The sequence below is a fragment of the Ranitomeya imitator genome, chromosome 4 (assembly GCF_032444005.1).
Source record: "Ranitomeya imitator isolate aRanImi1 chromosome 4, aRanImi1.pri, whole genome shotgun sequence".
Taxonomy (NCBI): domain Eukaryota; kingdom Metazoa; phylum Chordata; class Amphibia; order Anura; family Dendrobatidae; genus Ranitomeya; species Ranitomeya imitator.
The window spans coordinates 357,545,499-357,562,001 of NC_091285.1; the positions used below are offsets into that span (position 1 = coordinate 357,545,499).

The 16,503-nt window shown below is 42.7% G+C and overlaps 1 protein-coding gene across 8 annotated transcripts in view; it reads right to left on the bottom strand.

Moving 5' to 3' along the window:
• The window catches only part of PIK3CG (phosphatidylinositol-4,5-bisphosphate 3-kinase catalytic subunit gamma), a 217,765-nt gene extending 202,496 nt beyond the window's left edge, over positions 1-15,269 (bottom strand). For 2 of the 8 annotated variants that reach the window (XM_069765071.1, XM_069765069.1), the window contains exons 1-2: positions 15,089-15,157; positions 8,917-8,988 (exon numbers count right to left, since the gene is read on the bottom strand). Coding sequence is in view for 5 of the 8 variants with exons in the window: in XM_069765072.1 (XP_069621173.1) it covers positions 8,917-8,964 (48 nt within the window). In the remaining 3 variants the exon portion in view is untranslated. Of the gene's footprint in view, positions 1-4,434; positions 4,554-8,916; positions 8,989-12,447; positions 12,629-15,088 lie in introns of those variants that run through there. The other 6 variants (XM_069765076.1, XM_069765073.1, XM_069765072.1 and 3 more) reach the window with 5 other exon arrangements.
• Between the last annotated feature and the right edge of the window lie 1,234 nt (positions 15,270-16,503).

Below are 16,503 nucleotides of genomic sequence, written 5' to 3' on the forward strand. Positions count from 1 at the left end.
CGTTCATTCTTGCCCCATAGCTGTACTATATAGTGCTCTGCACCGTTCATTTTTGTCCCATAGCTGTGCCATATAGTGCTCTGCACCGTTCATTTTTGTCCTATAGCTGTGCCATATAGTGCTTTGCACCGTTCATTATTGCCCCATAGCTCTGCCATATAGTGCTCTGCACCGTTCATTATTGTCCCATAGCTCTGCCATATAGTGCTCTGCACCGTTCATTTTTGTCCCATAGCTGTGCCATATAGTGCTCTGCACCGTTCATTATTGCCCCATTGATGTACCATAGAAAGCTGTGCCATTGCTGCTGCTGCTGCTGCAATAAAAAAAAAATGCCATACTCACCTCTCTTGCTTGCAGCTCCCGGCGTCTCGTCCCGGCGTCTCTCCGCACTGACTGATCAGGCAGAGGGCGCCGCGCACACTATATGCGTCATCGCGCCCTCTGACCTGCAGTCAGTGCGGAGAGACGCCGGGAAGATGGAGCGGCGCCCAGCGTGTGGAACGGGGATAGGTGAATATGCGATACTTACCTGCTCCCGGCGTCCCGCTCCTTCCCCCGGACAGCTGGTCTTCGGTGCAGCAGCCTCTTCCTCTATCAGCGGTCACCATTACCGCTGATTAGAGAAATGAATATGTGGCTCCACCCCTATGGGAGTGGAGTCCATATTCATTTTTCTAATGAGCGGTCCCACGTGACCGCTGAAGAGGGGAAGAGCTGCGGCACCCGGAGACAGTGTGATGGCAGGGGGAGCGCCAGGATCGCCGGGACTAGGTGAGTATGCCTCAGCGTCCTCTCCCCCTCACCCGCCGACCCTGCCACCCACCATGACTCGAGTATAAGTCGAGAGGGGCACTTTCAGCCCAAAAATTTAGGCTGAAAATCTCGGCTTATACTCGAGTATATACAGTAATAATAATAATAATGGAAAAAAAATTATGCATATTCAAACACCAGCTTATGACCATTTTCCTGAGGAATCTTAACACATTCATTATTGGCTATGGTAAGAGAAGATATCGTTGTCTTGCACAAACAAAAAAACAATGCAAAAAGATAGCAAAGTCATTGAATCTTTCTACAGTTGAAAGAATAGTTCAGAAGTTCAGCGTTGAAGTGACACTGGCTTCACTACCTAGGCAGGGCATGGCTATCAATAGCTGCTACCCGACTCCTGAGACTGCAAAAGACCTGCAGCAAGAAATCACTGAACCTTCTAACAGTACAATAATCCAAAGCATTCCTTAAAGTCCACCAAGACTTGATTTCGGAAGAAGTCCTGGAAAATTTTGGATTGGCTATCACAGTCACTTGAAACATCTCATAACAAGCACGTTTCACCTATTGTGTCCTCCCCCATTTCCTTGTAGATTGTAAGCTTGCGAGCAGAGACCTCACCCCTAATGTCACTGTTTAAATTGTCTTAACTTGTACTGAATTTATTGTATGCACATGTCCCCGCTTAATTGTAAAGTGCTGTGGAATACGTTAGTGCTATATAAATAAAAAATTATTATTAAATTATTATCTCAAAAATATTTTGTGGGACTTGAAAAAGGCGGTTGCAGAACACAAACCCCAAAATATTAGTGAACTGGAGGCCATTACCCATGGATAATGAATGGGCTAAGATTCCTTAGAAACAGTGGCTGAATCTGGTGTTAGGCTATGCATCACGATTGTAGCAGACCATAACCTCCATAAGGTGCTCTTCTAAATACTAAAGATATTTGTCATGAAGAGGATTGATAATTCTGAGACTGCAATATTCAGTAAAAGTGTCATTTTTCTTGAATTTGGAGAAATCAGTTGTTATATTACTTGGGTTGAGCTATTTTAAGTTTGTACATTTTGCTCATACTGTTTGTGGTCTCCACCACATGGATTGGTAGATAAAACTGGTGTACATTCACCAGCACTAGTACAGCTTATGAGAGACAGATTGTATGGGATACCACTAAAAGTAATAACTAAAGAAAATACAACAAGAAGTAATAACCAAAGTACACATGTTCTCTGTTAAAGAGCCCTTGCTTCCTCCTGCTGACTCAAACTCAAAAATATTTCTGGGATCTGCGCATTCCTTCACCACGAAATCACAAAAACACTAGTGCCTCCCGCCTCGACTACTGCAACCTCCTACTCTCTGGCCTCCCCTATAGCACTCTGGCACCACTCCAATCCATCCTAAACTTCTGCTGCCTGGCTAATCCACCTATCTCCCCACTATTCTCCAGCCTCTCCCCTAGGCCAAGCCCTTCACTGGCTTCCTATTGTCCAGAGGCTCAAGTTCAAAACCCTCACTATGACACACAAAGTCATCCACAACCTCCCCCCCTCCATACATCTGTGACATGGTCTGCTGGTACTTACCTACACGCAACCTTCGATTCTCTCAAGATCTCCTTCTCTATTCCCATCTCATGTCTTCCTCCCACAACCGCATACAAGACTTCTCCCGTGCTTCCCCCATAATCTAGAACTCTCTACCCCAACACATCAGACTCTCGCCTACCACGGAAACCTTCAAAAAGAACCTGAAGACTCACCTCTTCTGCCAAAACTACAGCCTGCAGTGATCCTCAGTCTACTGAACCGCCACACAACCAGCTCTACCCTCTCCTAGTGTATCCTCAACCATCCCCTGGAGACTGTGAGCCCTTGCAGGCAGGGTCCTCCCTCCTTCTGTACTTGTGTGTGCCTTGTTTTTTGATATTTATTGTACTTGTCTATATTTGCCCCTTTTCACATGTAAAGCGCCATGGAATAAATGGAGCTATAAAATGTCTAATAATAATAAAGTGAGTAGCCTAGGAACAAATAAAAATACAATCTTCATATATATGATCGAGTTTATCTGTGATTACATGAAGAGAAAGAAATATTTGTTCAAGCTTACATCCCAGAAGATCTGTGGTTAGTTTTCCAAGATGTTTGGAACAACCTTCTTGCCGAGTTACTACAAATACTGTGTGCAAGTGTATCTACAGGAATTTATGCTGTTTTGAAGGTAAAGGATAGTCACAACAAATATTGATAAGATTTTGATTTCTCTTTTGTTCATTCACTTTGCATTGATAACATTGGCAGACAGTGATTTAGGTGCCAACGTTGTCTGAACGGTTTTATATTAAGTTTATGGTGCTGACTGAGAATAAGACTTCGGTTTTGCCAGATTGGCTCTAATTTCTGAGATATTTAATAGTTAATTAGTTACAGTAGAATTCTGGCCACAAACTGAAGTATAAAATAATTATATGGGATATATCATTACCTAAGACAGTCTTAAAGAGTCAAAGGACAGACCAAAAGCTATTGCATTTCTTGTCTCGCACACGTCGCACTGGGGGAATGTATTATTTTTATGGATGAATTATCTCAAAAACTAGAACCAACTCAGCAAAAGTAATGAGATTTTTGAATTCAGCAGCCTCAAAATACCCTAAATCCATAAAAAAAAAACCATTGTCACTTGAAACAAAATGTATGTTTGTAGACCTGTGTAAGGATAATCTACTCCAGACACTCCATGTGATTGCAGACTTGTGAATCCTCACATCATGAGCTATTAGGATTCTTCGGTGATGGGAGGTTATGTGACAGCAAGTACACACTATGCATTCTTCTGGCCACATTCTGAGTAGATGTGCGCAATACAAATAAATTGAACAAGGCCAGGCATGTCTAATTGGAAAGTATGCATATTACGTACGAGTGGTCACAAGACAGGCCGGTCTGGCAGGCAGAAATGGCGAACCCTGACAGTGCATGCTGTGAATATTCGCAAGTCTACAGTCACATATGGTGACTGCAGACTTTAGTGCCGAACATAGATAATTCTCTTTAACAATTCTATCTTTGCAACCATTCTTACTTCGCAGCAATTTTCCAAACCTGCCCCTTTTGCATACCACAGTATTAATAAAGAAGAATACAACATATCAACGCTACAAATATAGGAGGTATGTTGATTTATAATCATTAAACAGACAATCTTAGTATGCCAAATGAAAAATATCGTTGTTTTCTTTCCTTATTTATGCCCACATTACATATACTTATCAATCTGGAGCTCATTATTTTTGTTTATCTTCACTTCTGTAACTACGGAACCTGTGCTGCTTGCAGTTTATGCCTGATGTTTGCATATATGCCATTCTATATAACTAAAATATTGAAAAGATAATACTTTTATAAGAAGTTAATAAAAAAACTCATTAACGTGGGCAACTGGCCTCATTAAGCTCCTGATACTTCATCTGTCATCTCTTAGGAGTGATCACCGTTAGTATTTAGGAAACATATACCCACTTATTTTACATTCGCCTTTTTCTCTGACAGCTGTGAGAATTGTGTCAATACATGTAAGTAACGGGAAAAGATACTGAGATTTAGCCAAATCCCCTCCAAGAATGATAAACCAGAAATAATTACCTGCTTAGCTGAGAAAAGTAATGCCACAGCAGCCTCATTTGTTTAGGGTGTCCAGACTACATGCAAGTTGTCAGAACTGCTGTCTGTCAGCCTCAGTATCTGTTCTGCTGTTTCTCGCCTTTCCCTCCTAGCTACAGAGGAAGTACTGCTACCAACAGGAAGGAAGCCTAAACCACATTGATTATTCATTTGATTACTTATTTAGAAAACTATTGTGCACTTCCCTTAGTTAGAGCAAGAATGAATAGGAGAAACAATCAAAATCTTTGTATTTATGAAGTATTGACTTCTTGTATGTCCGAGATAACAATTGTCATTATTAGTACAATCGACATAGTGAGGACTCCAGCATTAGCTTCTAATTTAGTTGAAGTCTAACATTAATTTACACTAGTGTTCTGCTTTAAAAGAGAAAAATTAAATCTTCAAGAACGCACCGCTCCCCTGCTTGCCCAGAGGTGGTGAACTCCTGATGACTGGCAGTTCGGGCAGGCGGCATAGCAGAGCCCAAACTGTCCAATGAAGCTAGCAGAGGCAACGCTTGCTTCTGCAACAACAAAGGAACGCAGATGAACTGAGGTTGGCCGGTGTGATGCAGTGACCCCTGTATCAGGTAGGGGGCGCTGCATGGTCTCCCCAGTATGCGCACAGAGGTGTATTGAAGCCATGAGAGTGCATGGCAGTTGCATGCATGGCTATGGTAATAAAACAAAGTCCGGCAGTATTGTGAATGGCCGATATATGTGTCGCAGAGGAGAAGACTCTGCTCTGCCAGCCTGAAGTGATGTGGTGTTCTGGGACCTATAGTCCCACAAGTATTTGGTATGTTTATCATGGGAGGCTGGAAGGGCTAGTTATGTGAGATGGGCGGGACAAACTAGCCACACACACCCACTCCCACCCAGGGGAGTGGTTAAAGGTATATATTGTGACCAGGGTGTGGGTCACATGTTCCTGTGTGGTTCCAGCGTTTGGATCTGAAGGGTCCAAGTACAAGGTCCTGGAAGCCCGTGTTGGAAGTCCTGGGAGTAGGATTCCTGAACAGCACGTGGTGCGGCTTTGGACTTTGTGGCCTGGGGTGTTGGACTAAAGTCCTGGATAGCACCTGGACAGGCCACACGCTTGTGTGTTGGGAGGTCCTAGGAGTAGGACCGGATCCCTGAGCAGCGCACAGTGAAACTGTGGACCTGGATGGTCTGGGTTGGGGGAAGCTACCATCTTTTGGTGGGTCTGGACTGACTAAGATATGCCGCACAGGCAAGTTGGTGATCCAGCTTTCCTGGAAGAAAGGACTGACAAGGAGTCAGCAGGTGGAGCAGGAGCTCCCGACAGGTACCTATACAGACCGTTGGTGCTTGTGATATGAACTGTGTGGTAACCCATGGCAACTGGTCAAGAGAGGACCAGCGTGTTTAGTTGCTGCAACCTGTTAATGTGAAGATAATGATTTAAACCATATCTTGCTGTGTTAAAAGAATGGACTACATGTAAGTCAGTGATATGCAGCTTGGCTTACGATGCGGTTTATGCTGTATAAAATAAACCGTAGGGACTCTTTTTGTGTTCAAAGTTCGTGCCCGTGTGCTTAAATCCCGGTGCTAGGCGAGTGTTCCCCAATACACTTAGTAAGAGCAATCTTACACCGGATCCAGCAATTCCATCAGTTTCACATTCGCGTCTGCAAACTGGATAGCAAACAGTTTGTAAGCGTGCTCTACATGCCTAGGAAAGCGGACAATTATTGGGCGGCAGATACCAATGAACTGTACACTATAGAATTAAAAGTCCTTCTATTCTTGAAAACAGGATTTTACATTAAAGGCAGAATGCACTTTGCAATTTTACCAATTTAATAAGATTATACAAACCTTTTAAAATTAAAATGCAGTGAAAGGTGTCATACAGAACCAATTTGGGGTGATTTATTAACTTAAATTCGCTAGGACACTGTCTTTTATCACTTGCGCCTTATGTGTTTTAGACACTTGCAGCCCCTTGTACAACTAGAGACTATGGCCTGGCTGGATGGGGTATGGTCTACTGGAAAGGGGTATAGTCTAACTGTGACATTGTGTGACAAAAAATGCCTTAAAATTTTAGTGTAAATGTTTGGCTCAAAGAAAACTATTAGGTTGTGTGTAAGTACGTGTCAGGCAGTGATAGTCTCCTGGTGATTAAATATTGATAGCATCAAAACAACAGCACGGAGCCTAATAAGTGTACAGTGTTCATTTTAGGACATGGTCACAAATCAAAGTCAAACATCAGAAATACTCTGTCTGATATCTGATTCTGATACTTGACTCTGATACCTTAAGGTACCATCACATTTAGCGACGCTCCAGAGATATAGACAACGATCCGACCTAAACTAGATCGCTGGAGCGTCGCTTTTAGGTCGCTGTAGAGATGTCAAACACAGCAACTCCAGAACGCTGCATGAGCGATCCAGTGACGTACTTATCGTTCTCGCTGGTTGTTAGCTCCGTGAAAAAACATTGCAGGCATCGTTGCTTTTGCTGTCAAACATGACGAATCACGCCGACCTGACGACCAAATAAAGTTCTGGACTTTCAGCTCCGACCAGCGATGTCACAGCGGGATCCTGATCGCTGCTGCGTGTCAAACACAACGAGATCGCTATCCAGGACGCTGCAGGGTCATCATTTGGATTAAGAGTATAATAAACTATTACAGCACCCTGTGTCTTTATTTCAATAAAATACATTTTTCCTAATGTGTGTGTGTTTTATTAACCATTTACTACTATTGGATTAATAATGGATAGGTGTCTTATTGACACCTCTCCATTATTAACCAGGCTTAATGTCACCTTACAATAGCAAGGTGGCATTAACCCTTTATTACCCCATATCCCTTCCACTGCTACAGGGGAGTTGGAAGAGAGAGGCTAAGTGCCAGAATAGGCGCATCTTACAGATGTGCCTTTTCTGGGGTGGCTGGGGGCAGATGTTTTTAGCCGGGGGTGGGGGGGCAATAACCATAGTCCCTCTCTAGGCTATTAATATCGGCCCTCAGTCACTGGCTTTCCCACTCTGGCGGAGAAAATTGCGAAGGAGCCCACCCCAGTTTTTTCCGTGAATTAACCCTTTATTTTAACAGCTAGAGCCCCCAAATTTTGCACACACTCTACTAACATTAGTAGTTAGGAATATGCAGAAAAAAAGGGATATGAAATGGTTTACTGTATGTAAACCATGTCTCATATCCTGTCGGGTTTGGGAAGGAGATAGCAAAAGCCGGCAATTGAATTACCGGCTTTTCTACTATCTTGCGCTGTATGAAATAAATATATATATATATATATATATATGTGTGTGTGTGTGTCTCACTGACATACCGTATATATATACTGTATATATGTTTTCACAAATATTTGAGCCCATGGATCCATTCTATGTCCATTTTGCAATGCAAGCCGGCGAGAAAATCTCGCCGTACGGATGCCATACGGATTACATACGGAGGATGACATGCGTAAAAATACGCTGCCACACCCTGCCTACGGATGACATACGGATCACTGTTTTGGGATCATTTCTGTGTATTACGCTTGTAAAATACGGACCGTATTTCCCTACGCCGAGTGTGACGCCGGCCTTATACTGCAATGTTTTAAAAGTCTTCAGAACAGAAAACACTACCTGAAGAATGGACACAGCATTTCTTTTAACCGCTTGGTGTCTTTGGAAACCTGGAGCGGTTAAAGGACACTCAAAACTCTCAACAAATGTGCAGCAAGTACGGTAGTTTTTACATACGTGCATAGGTCCATTTTTTGAGTGTTTAGTTATTGCTTTTAAAGGTGGGATTCGGAGCGGATCCACCTGAAGAAAGTACCGTATGAACATACCCTTAGGCTATGTGCCCATGTTGCTTTTTTTAAGCGTTTTTGCTGTGATTTTCTGCGGCAAAAAACCCTTAAAAAACGCTTACAAACAGCATCCCATTAATTTCTTATGCATTCTGCAATTGATATGCCCATGCTGTGCATTTTTCAACGTCGGTAACACATGGCAGTAAAAAATGGAGCATGTTCATTATTTTTGCGGAATCATGGCAATTCCGCACCCATAGACATGTATTAAAAATCCGCTTGTAAAATGCTTGAAAAACACATGGAAAACTAGGTAAAAACGCATCTAAACCGAGTCTAAATCCGAATGCGTTTTTTCTGCCAAGGGTATGCAGAATTGAAACAGAAAATTCTGCATCTATTTTGCAACGTGGGCACATAGACTTAGTGTTACCTTATTTCTATTTAGGATTCAGGAATTATTTCTATATTCTATATGCTAAATGTGCAGGATGTCAAGAAACCCTTGATGGCAAAACATCATGTTTTAGTTCTCATGATGATTTTTTGCTGAGAAAAAAAGCAGCGTCTTACAAATCCAGTAAAGTAGATGGGATTTATAGACATCTTCTGCCCACTGTGCTTTTTATGCAGTATAAACTCACCTGCGGTGCGTGTTTGAAATCTACAAGTAAGTTTCTCTTTTTTCCCATAGACTTGTATTAGATGTGGAAAATCTGCAGGTAAAAAAACACATATCTCTAATCTATTTCCATTGCGGAACAATGCCAGCAAGTGACAAAAACCATAGCATATAAAGCCCGAGATAAAAACTCACTAAAACACGCAATGAAAGAAAACTCTGCAAATAACCTAATTTCCCTGATAGGTGCAGAAATGCTTCAGAAAATCTGCAACATCAAAAACTCACCAAATACTCATCGTGAGAGCGTGACTTAAGCTTGAGATTTATGACTATTGTACAAATTCCATTAAACAGAAGAGGCACTCGTAAGTTAATAATTCTTTTAATAATATGTAAAATCCAAGGAGAAGGTGTCAGGTAAACAGATTGCAACTTTTTCTGTACGGTTCAGGTCATGTGCACACATTGAGTATTTGTGAGTTTTTTACATCAGTATTTGTAAGTCAAGGAGTGGGTGAGAAATACAGAAGTGGTGACGTGTTTCCATTAGGCTACTTTCACACATCAGGTTTTCAGTGTCAGGCTAAATCCAGCGAATGTTGGAAAAACTGGATCCGGCGCAGATTGTGAAAAACTGATGCGACGGATCCGTTTTTTTGACGGATCTGGCTAGCCTATCTAGATTATTGGATAAAAAAAAATTTGGAGCATGCTCAGTTTAAAAAACCGGATCAGGCTGCCGGATCCACCTTTTTCCGGATCCGGCACCTTCCGGCTCCCATAGGCTTCCATTCTAGCAAACAGCCGGAAGCGCCGGATCCGGAGACTAAAAAGGTTGCAGTGGACGTTTTTTCAAGAAACTGGAAGCGGCAGATTTGCCGGATCCGGCGAAAACCGGATGAAACGCAATGTCATCCGGTGCAATCTGGCACTAATACAAGTCTATGGGAAAAAAAACCTGACAGTGAAAACCTGATGTGTCAAAGTAGCCTTATACTTTTCCTCTGATTGTTCCACTCCTAGTTTTAGCTTACAAATACTGATGTATCCAAGAGGTATAGTTTCTCCTTGCGGAGAATGACATGTTAAGCATGTCAAGATGAGGAGACTTAAAGCCGCAATGCTTCTCTGGGAAATATGCAAATTGTATTCTTGGATCCCGGACAGACGCCTCTTACCCAGCCAAACCAGATCTCCACTTTGCACTGACGAGGGGCAGTACCCCGAAACACAGTGTCTGCAATTTGAGATTCTGGTTTGGCTATTATCCTAAGTCATGTGACAAGGCTCGTTAAAGGGTTGAAATTGACTGTTAGGATTGCTACTTCTACTTCTAGTCCTCTCCCTCTCTGAAGAGACAATTTGCAAATACTGATGTAAAAACTTTTAAGAGGGTAACCAGGATTGGTCATGTGCTCCTCCCTTGATTAGAAAAACGGCCATAACATGTGTATATGAAAAAGTGTTTTATATTGCATAGAACCTTATAGGCCCCATGGTGCACGCTTGATGTATTGCTATAATATGTAGATGAGACTCAATGTGTTCTGATAAATGAATTTGATATGCAGCTGTGATCAAAAGTTTACATACCCCGGCAAAATAATTGCTTTTTGGCCTCTTTTCAGAGAATTTGAATGATAACACCAAAACTTTTCTCCACTCATGGTTAGTGGTTGGGTGAAGCCATTTATTGCCAAACTATTATTTTCTCTTTCTAAATCATAATGACAACCCAAAACATCCAAATGACCCTGATCAAAAGCTCACATACCTTGGTGATTTTGGCCTGATAATATGCACAGAAATTGACACAAATGGGTTGAATGGCTGCTAAAGCTAACATCCTCACCTGTCACCTGTTTGCTTGTAATCAGTGTAGGTGCATAAAAGCTGAGTGGGTTTCTGGGATCCAGACAGACTCTTGCATCTTTCATCCAGCCACTGACATTTCTGGATTGTGAGTCGAGTCATGGGGAAAGCAAAAGAATTGTCAACGAATCTATGGGAAAAGGTAGCTGAACTGTATAAAACAGGAAAGGAATACAAAAAGATATCCAAGGAATTGATAATGCCAGTCAGCAGCATTCAAACTGTGATTAACAAATGGAAAATCAGGGGCTCTGTATAATCAAAACCACGGTCAGGTAGACAAACAAAAATGTCATCTACAACTGCCAGGAAAATTGTTCGAGATGCAAAGAAAAACCCACAAATAACATCAGCTGAAACACAGGACTCTCTGAAAACTAGTGGTGTGGCTGTTTCGAGATGCACAATAAGGAGGCACTTGAAGAAAAATGGGCTGCATGGTCGAGTCATCAGAAGGAATCCATTACTGCGCAAATGCCACAAAGTATCTAACCTACAATACACAAAACAGCACAGAGGCAAGCCTCAAAACTTCTGGATCAGGGTAGTTTGGAGTGATGAGACCAAAATTTAACTTTTTTGGCCACAACCATAAACGTTACATTTGGAGAGAGGTCAAAAAGGCCTATGATCAAAGGAACACCATTTCTACTGTAAAGCACGGAGGTGGATCACTGATGTTTTGGGGATGTGTGAGCTACAAAGGCACAGGAAACTTGGTCAAAGTTGAAGGAAAGATGAATGCAGCTAGTTATCAGCAAATACTGGAGGCAAATTTACACTCACCAGAGCGGAAGCAGCGCATGGGACATACTTGGAAGTTCCAACATGACAATGATCCAAAACACAAGGCCAAGTCATCCTGTCATTGGCTACAACAGAACAAAGTGAAGGTTCTGGAGTTGCCATCTCAGTCACCTGACCTCAGTATCATTGAGACACTCTGGGAAGATCTCAATCGCGCAGTTCAAGCTAGACAGCCCAGGAATTTACAGGAACTGGAGGCTTTTTGCCAAGAAGAGTGGGCAGCTTTACCATCTGAGAAAATAAAGAACCTCATCCACAACTACCACAAAAGACTTCAAGCTGTCATGTATGGTAGAGAGGGCAATACACGGTATTAAGAAATGGGGTATGTGAACTTTTGATCAGGGTCATTTGGATGTTTTGGGTTGTCATTATGATTTAGAAAGAGAAAACACAGTAGTTTGACAATAAATGGCTTCAACCAACCACTAACCATGAGTGGAGAAAAAGTTTTGGTGTTATCACTCATATTCTCTGAAAAAAGGCCAAGAAAGCAAAAATTCTGCAAGGGTATGAAAACTTTTGAGCACAACTGTAAAGATAAAATTCGTACATAGGACATAGGCACAGGAATAAGATAAAGTGATAGATATAGGTATAAACAGGAATGGAGAAGTGTAGTGGAGGGCACAGTAGAAGCAGAAAATGGATAAGTCTAGCATAGGAACAGTTAAAGTATTCAGGAACAGCCCCAATTTGAGAGGGGCAAGTTATATGGGGAAAAACGTAATGGATTTGAGCAGACAGAGATGAGAGATTAGATAGAAGGACTGAAACAGTGTAGTCCATGGCCAAAGGGCCGAGAAGTAAAAGAAAGTACGATCTTTTGGGCAACATGTGGATGTCCGCCTTTAACTTTAGTGGACCTTACCGGGACATTCAGGGTCTACGGCCCGAATTAGGTGCAGAAGAGAATGCCTTATTCACCTTCCAGACGTGGGGAAGCAGGATGAGGAACTTTGTCATAAAGGCGAGTCGGCATCCATGAAAGCTGAGAGACGGGCAGAGTATCTCAGGGGCCGGGGTGCCAGTTCAAAAAGGAACAACTTGGGCTGAAAAAAATGTGACCGTAACATTGTTTTGTGCTGTAACTAAGAAATTGGACTGTTCAGTAAAGTTCAATTGTTTGAAAAGGATCAAGTATCTCCTGTTCAATGTGCGGCTGATCCGGGATTGTGGAGTAAGCGACGTCTTTCAGCCAAACTGTGAGTGTAATCCAATTCTCACAATGCATAAGGGAGATGGGACATTTTTTATTTGTAGGGTGCCAGGGTGTGGGAACACAACAGCCCCTCGCCCATGACTACTGCCCTGTGCATCTTACGAATTCACCAAATACTCAATGTGTGCCCATGATTTTAAAGTGCATTAAACACAAAATGGCCGCCATCTGCGTACTGACCCCTTGCCCTTGATTTTCTTTACAAACTAAAGGGTGTTCTCCAGTGACTGTGTGCCTGTTTAAAAGGAAATTTGTCGTGAGAAAAAAAACGTTATTTGCCTGCAGCCATAGTGTTAATCTGCTGGTAAATACCATTCTAAACAAATTTGGTTGTGTAATGTGTTGCAGGGGGAAAATGAAGTTATATTGTCCCTCCAACCGCTCGCTCCTAGTCAGGTGGGCAGCAGCGGGCGCAGTGAACAGGGCTTCTCCATCTCTTCTAATGGGTCTTACCAGTGTCCAGGGCCATTGGGCATTACGGTGGGCAGAGTTTGGGAGAATGCAGCAGACCCACAGAAAGCACTGAGCAGTCAAAACTGCCTCCCAGAATGCACCTCGCCAACAAATGCGGGCACGGTACAGTTTTTGGAAAATTTTGGAAAATTATTTTCTTTCTTCTAGTTGACTGCACAGAGGCTCTCATGACCTCGCGCATATTTTTTGCACGTTTTTTGAGCAAATTGTGCGCCAAAGTTGCCATAAAGCACAGAATAATGTACAACGTACTTCAGTTGTTTTTTTTTTATTATTATTTTCATTTAATGGAAAATTGTGTTTTATTTTGCTGTGCAAATCCACATGTAATGTTTTATCCTGCGCTTTAATTTTTATTGGGTTTTTGAAAGGCAAATAAGAGGAAACCTATTCACCCGATGCTGAAAAATCTGCCCCTACTGAAACCGTGTTCTCATGTGCAGAAACGCTGTAGGTTTTTTACAGTCAACATGAAAACAAGCAATAACAATTTACCGTTTTTTGCAATGCTGTCGCTGTTTTTATTTGTTTTGGGTGAATTGGACCTAGCCGTGTGTATTTACAGGTTTTTTTTAATGCAGAAACGCATTCTTTTCAGACATTTTTTCCATAATTTATAGCAAAAAAAACGTTAAAACAAATTGCACAGTTCTGTAGTTTCCATAATGGGCTTTTACAGACAAGGAAGCCTGAGTACAGTCTTGCAATTCTTATTTGTCTAACTGGGGTTGTTACCAGGTCCAGTGACATTGTCAATCTCCACGTTCATTTCTATATTAAGGCCGGGATCACACATGCGAGAAACACGTCCGTGTCTCGCATGTGAAATCCAAGCTCTGGCGCCGGCACTCCAGAGCGGAGCGTGCGGCTCCATGTGTTGCTATGCGGCCGCACGCTCTGGTCCACAGTGTCGGCGCCAGAGCTTGGATTTCACATGCGAGACACGGACGTGTTTCTCGCATGTGTGATCCCGGCCTTACAAGGTGCCTTCGCTGTGCGTTCCCCAGCATATCCCCATGTACAGCGCTGTTCACACTATCAGGCTTTCACATGAGCCTTTATTCGGTCTGCATGCGGTCCTTGAAAAGCACTGACAGCGCTCTGACCAATGTTATTCTATGAAATGTTCAGGTAACCGTTGTTTTTATTCATGTCCCCATGAAAAAAATTGTGTGATGCGCTAATCTGTTCCATATTACGCATGAGACTCTGTGGGCGAACAAAAAAATCAGCAGCGTGGCCTCTGATTTTTACGGATACATTGTCATTTTTTAATACAGGAAACTCGTAAACTACGGATACATAAAAATAGACAAATACAGATAAAACAATAGATTTGTTTCTTTTTTTATGCGCCTGTGTGAACTTAGACTTGCAGAAATTCTGTCAGAAAGGGCCAGCGACTGTCTGTGCGCCCATCGGGAACACGTAGCGCTCTCCATCGTGATATATTTGGCAGAATTCACACCAACACTTTTGCACTTCAGTGTTTACAGGTCCAAGTACCAGACCCCTTCATTTCAGATGATGCCCACCCACTAATGTACCGTGTACAGGTCCCCTGAGGTCAGAGGGATGGGTGTCACACGGTCCCCACAGCACAGCTGTGACCACACGTGGGAGCAGATCTGCTGTCAGTGTCGCAGACAGTCGTTGTGTCATCATCACACTGCGCCCGATCACCTGAGGAAAAGCCATGACTGCGGGGGGCAGCCGGCCTGACCCTGCCCTCACACCGAGGACGGCTCCCCTGCACAAGGAGACAGACGGGGGCTAATGGCAGGACCACAGGCACAACCCCCGCCCGTCCACTTACCATATTCTCTGGCAGCCGCCTCTCTGCGCCTTCTTGTTATTCTTCTCACTTCTTCCGCTGCTGTGAAGTGTGATTGTGCGACAATGTCGCCATCTAGTGGCTCTTGTGTGCTCAAGCTGAGCGACATTTCCCAGCCCCTAGTGCAGAGCGACACATACAGCTTCCTCTGAGACCTGAGCTCACACAATGCAGTGTGCATGGAGTCCTATAGAAAATCGCACCGAACTCACCCTATGAACAGGCAAATCTCTGCCACATGTGTAGGAAGCGACTGGTTTCACGTTTGCGTCTCTGTGCGCAGCGTATCATCCGCACAGATCCGCATGCGCCATACGTACCTATGTTTAACATGGCATTTTTTTACCGTGTACTTTGGTTCACCAGGAGGGGCGGATCTTGGTCTTTGTTGATCTTATTCCTGGTCTTCTTTGCAGGTGACATGGATGTTCCTACCGGTGGTTGGCAGCTCATGTAGGCGTCATGGACCTTGGCCCCCGACCTTTATGGGGCACGTTGGAATAGCTATTCTTTGGGTGGATGCAGAATTTGGAAGAACTGGAGCAAAGATTGATTGGACACGAGGAATACATCATTGTGCATCTCCCTGCTTATTATAGGCACAATGAGTGTCAGTAATGAGTACAATGAAATGCACATATATGGCGACTCGATATCAGATAATCAGGAAATGGAGAACTATGAGTCAACACTAGCCACAAAGTATAATAAAAAAGTAATATTTTATTAAGTAAATTTAAACAAAAATACAAATAAATCAGTAATAATCACTGGTATCAGGTGCACAGTAACTATATCCTAAGGCACATCTGTGTCAACCAGGTATGTAGGACAGGGCCCAGTTAGTAATATTAAAATGGTATATATGATGACAATTGTCACCCAGGAACCGGACAGGACTCTTTCTGCTCACATGGGTAATTCACTCTTCTGATTGTTCTGCTGTTACATTAGGTGCGTGTGTTGATCTTTGCATACGGATACCAATAGTAGACTTGTAATGAGATTACCACATGCCCCACACAATGCAGCCCATGTATAGCTAGCACTTTACTTCTGATGAGCTGTCATCATATATACCATTTTAATATTACTAACTGGGCCCTGTCCTACATACCTGGTTGACACAGATGTGCCTTAGGATATAGTTACTGTGCACCTGATACCAGTGATTATTACTGATTTATTTGTATTTTTGTTTAAATTTACTTAATAAAATATTACTTTTTTATTATACTTTGTGGCTAGTGTTGACTCATAGTTCTCCATTTCCTGATTCCCTGCTTATTATATTTGTGCTATATGTATACACTTATATGATAGCGCCTTTTTGAGTCAAACCCATCGATATGTAAGAGACCTTCTTCATACTGCTCGAATCTTGCCCTGTGGGGTGA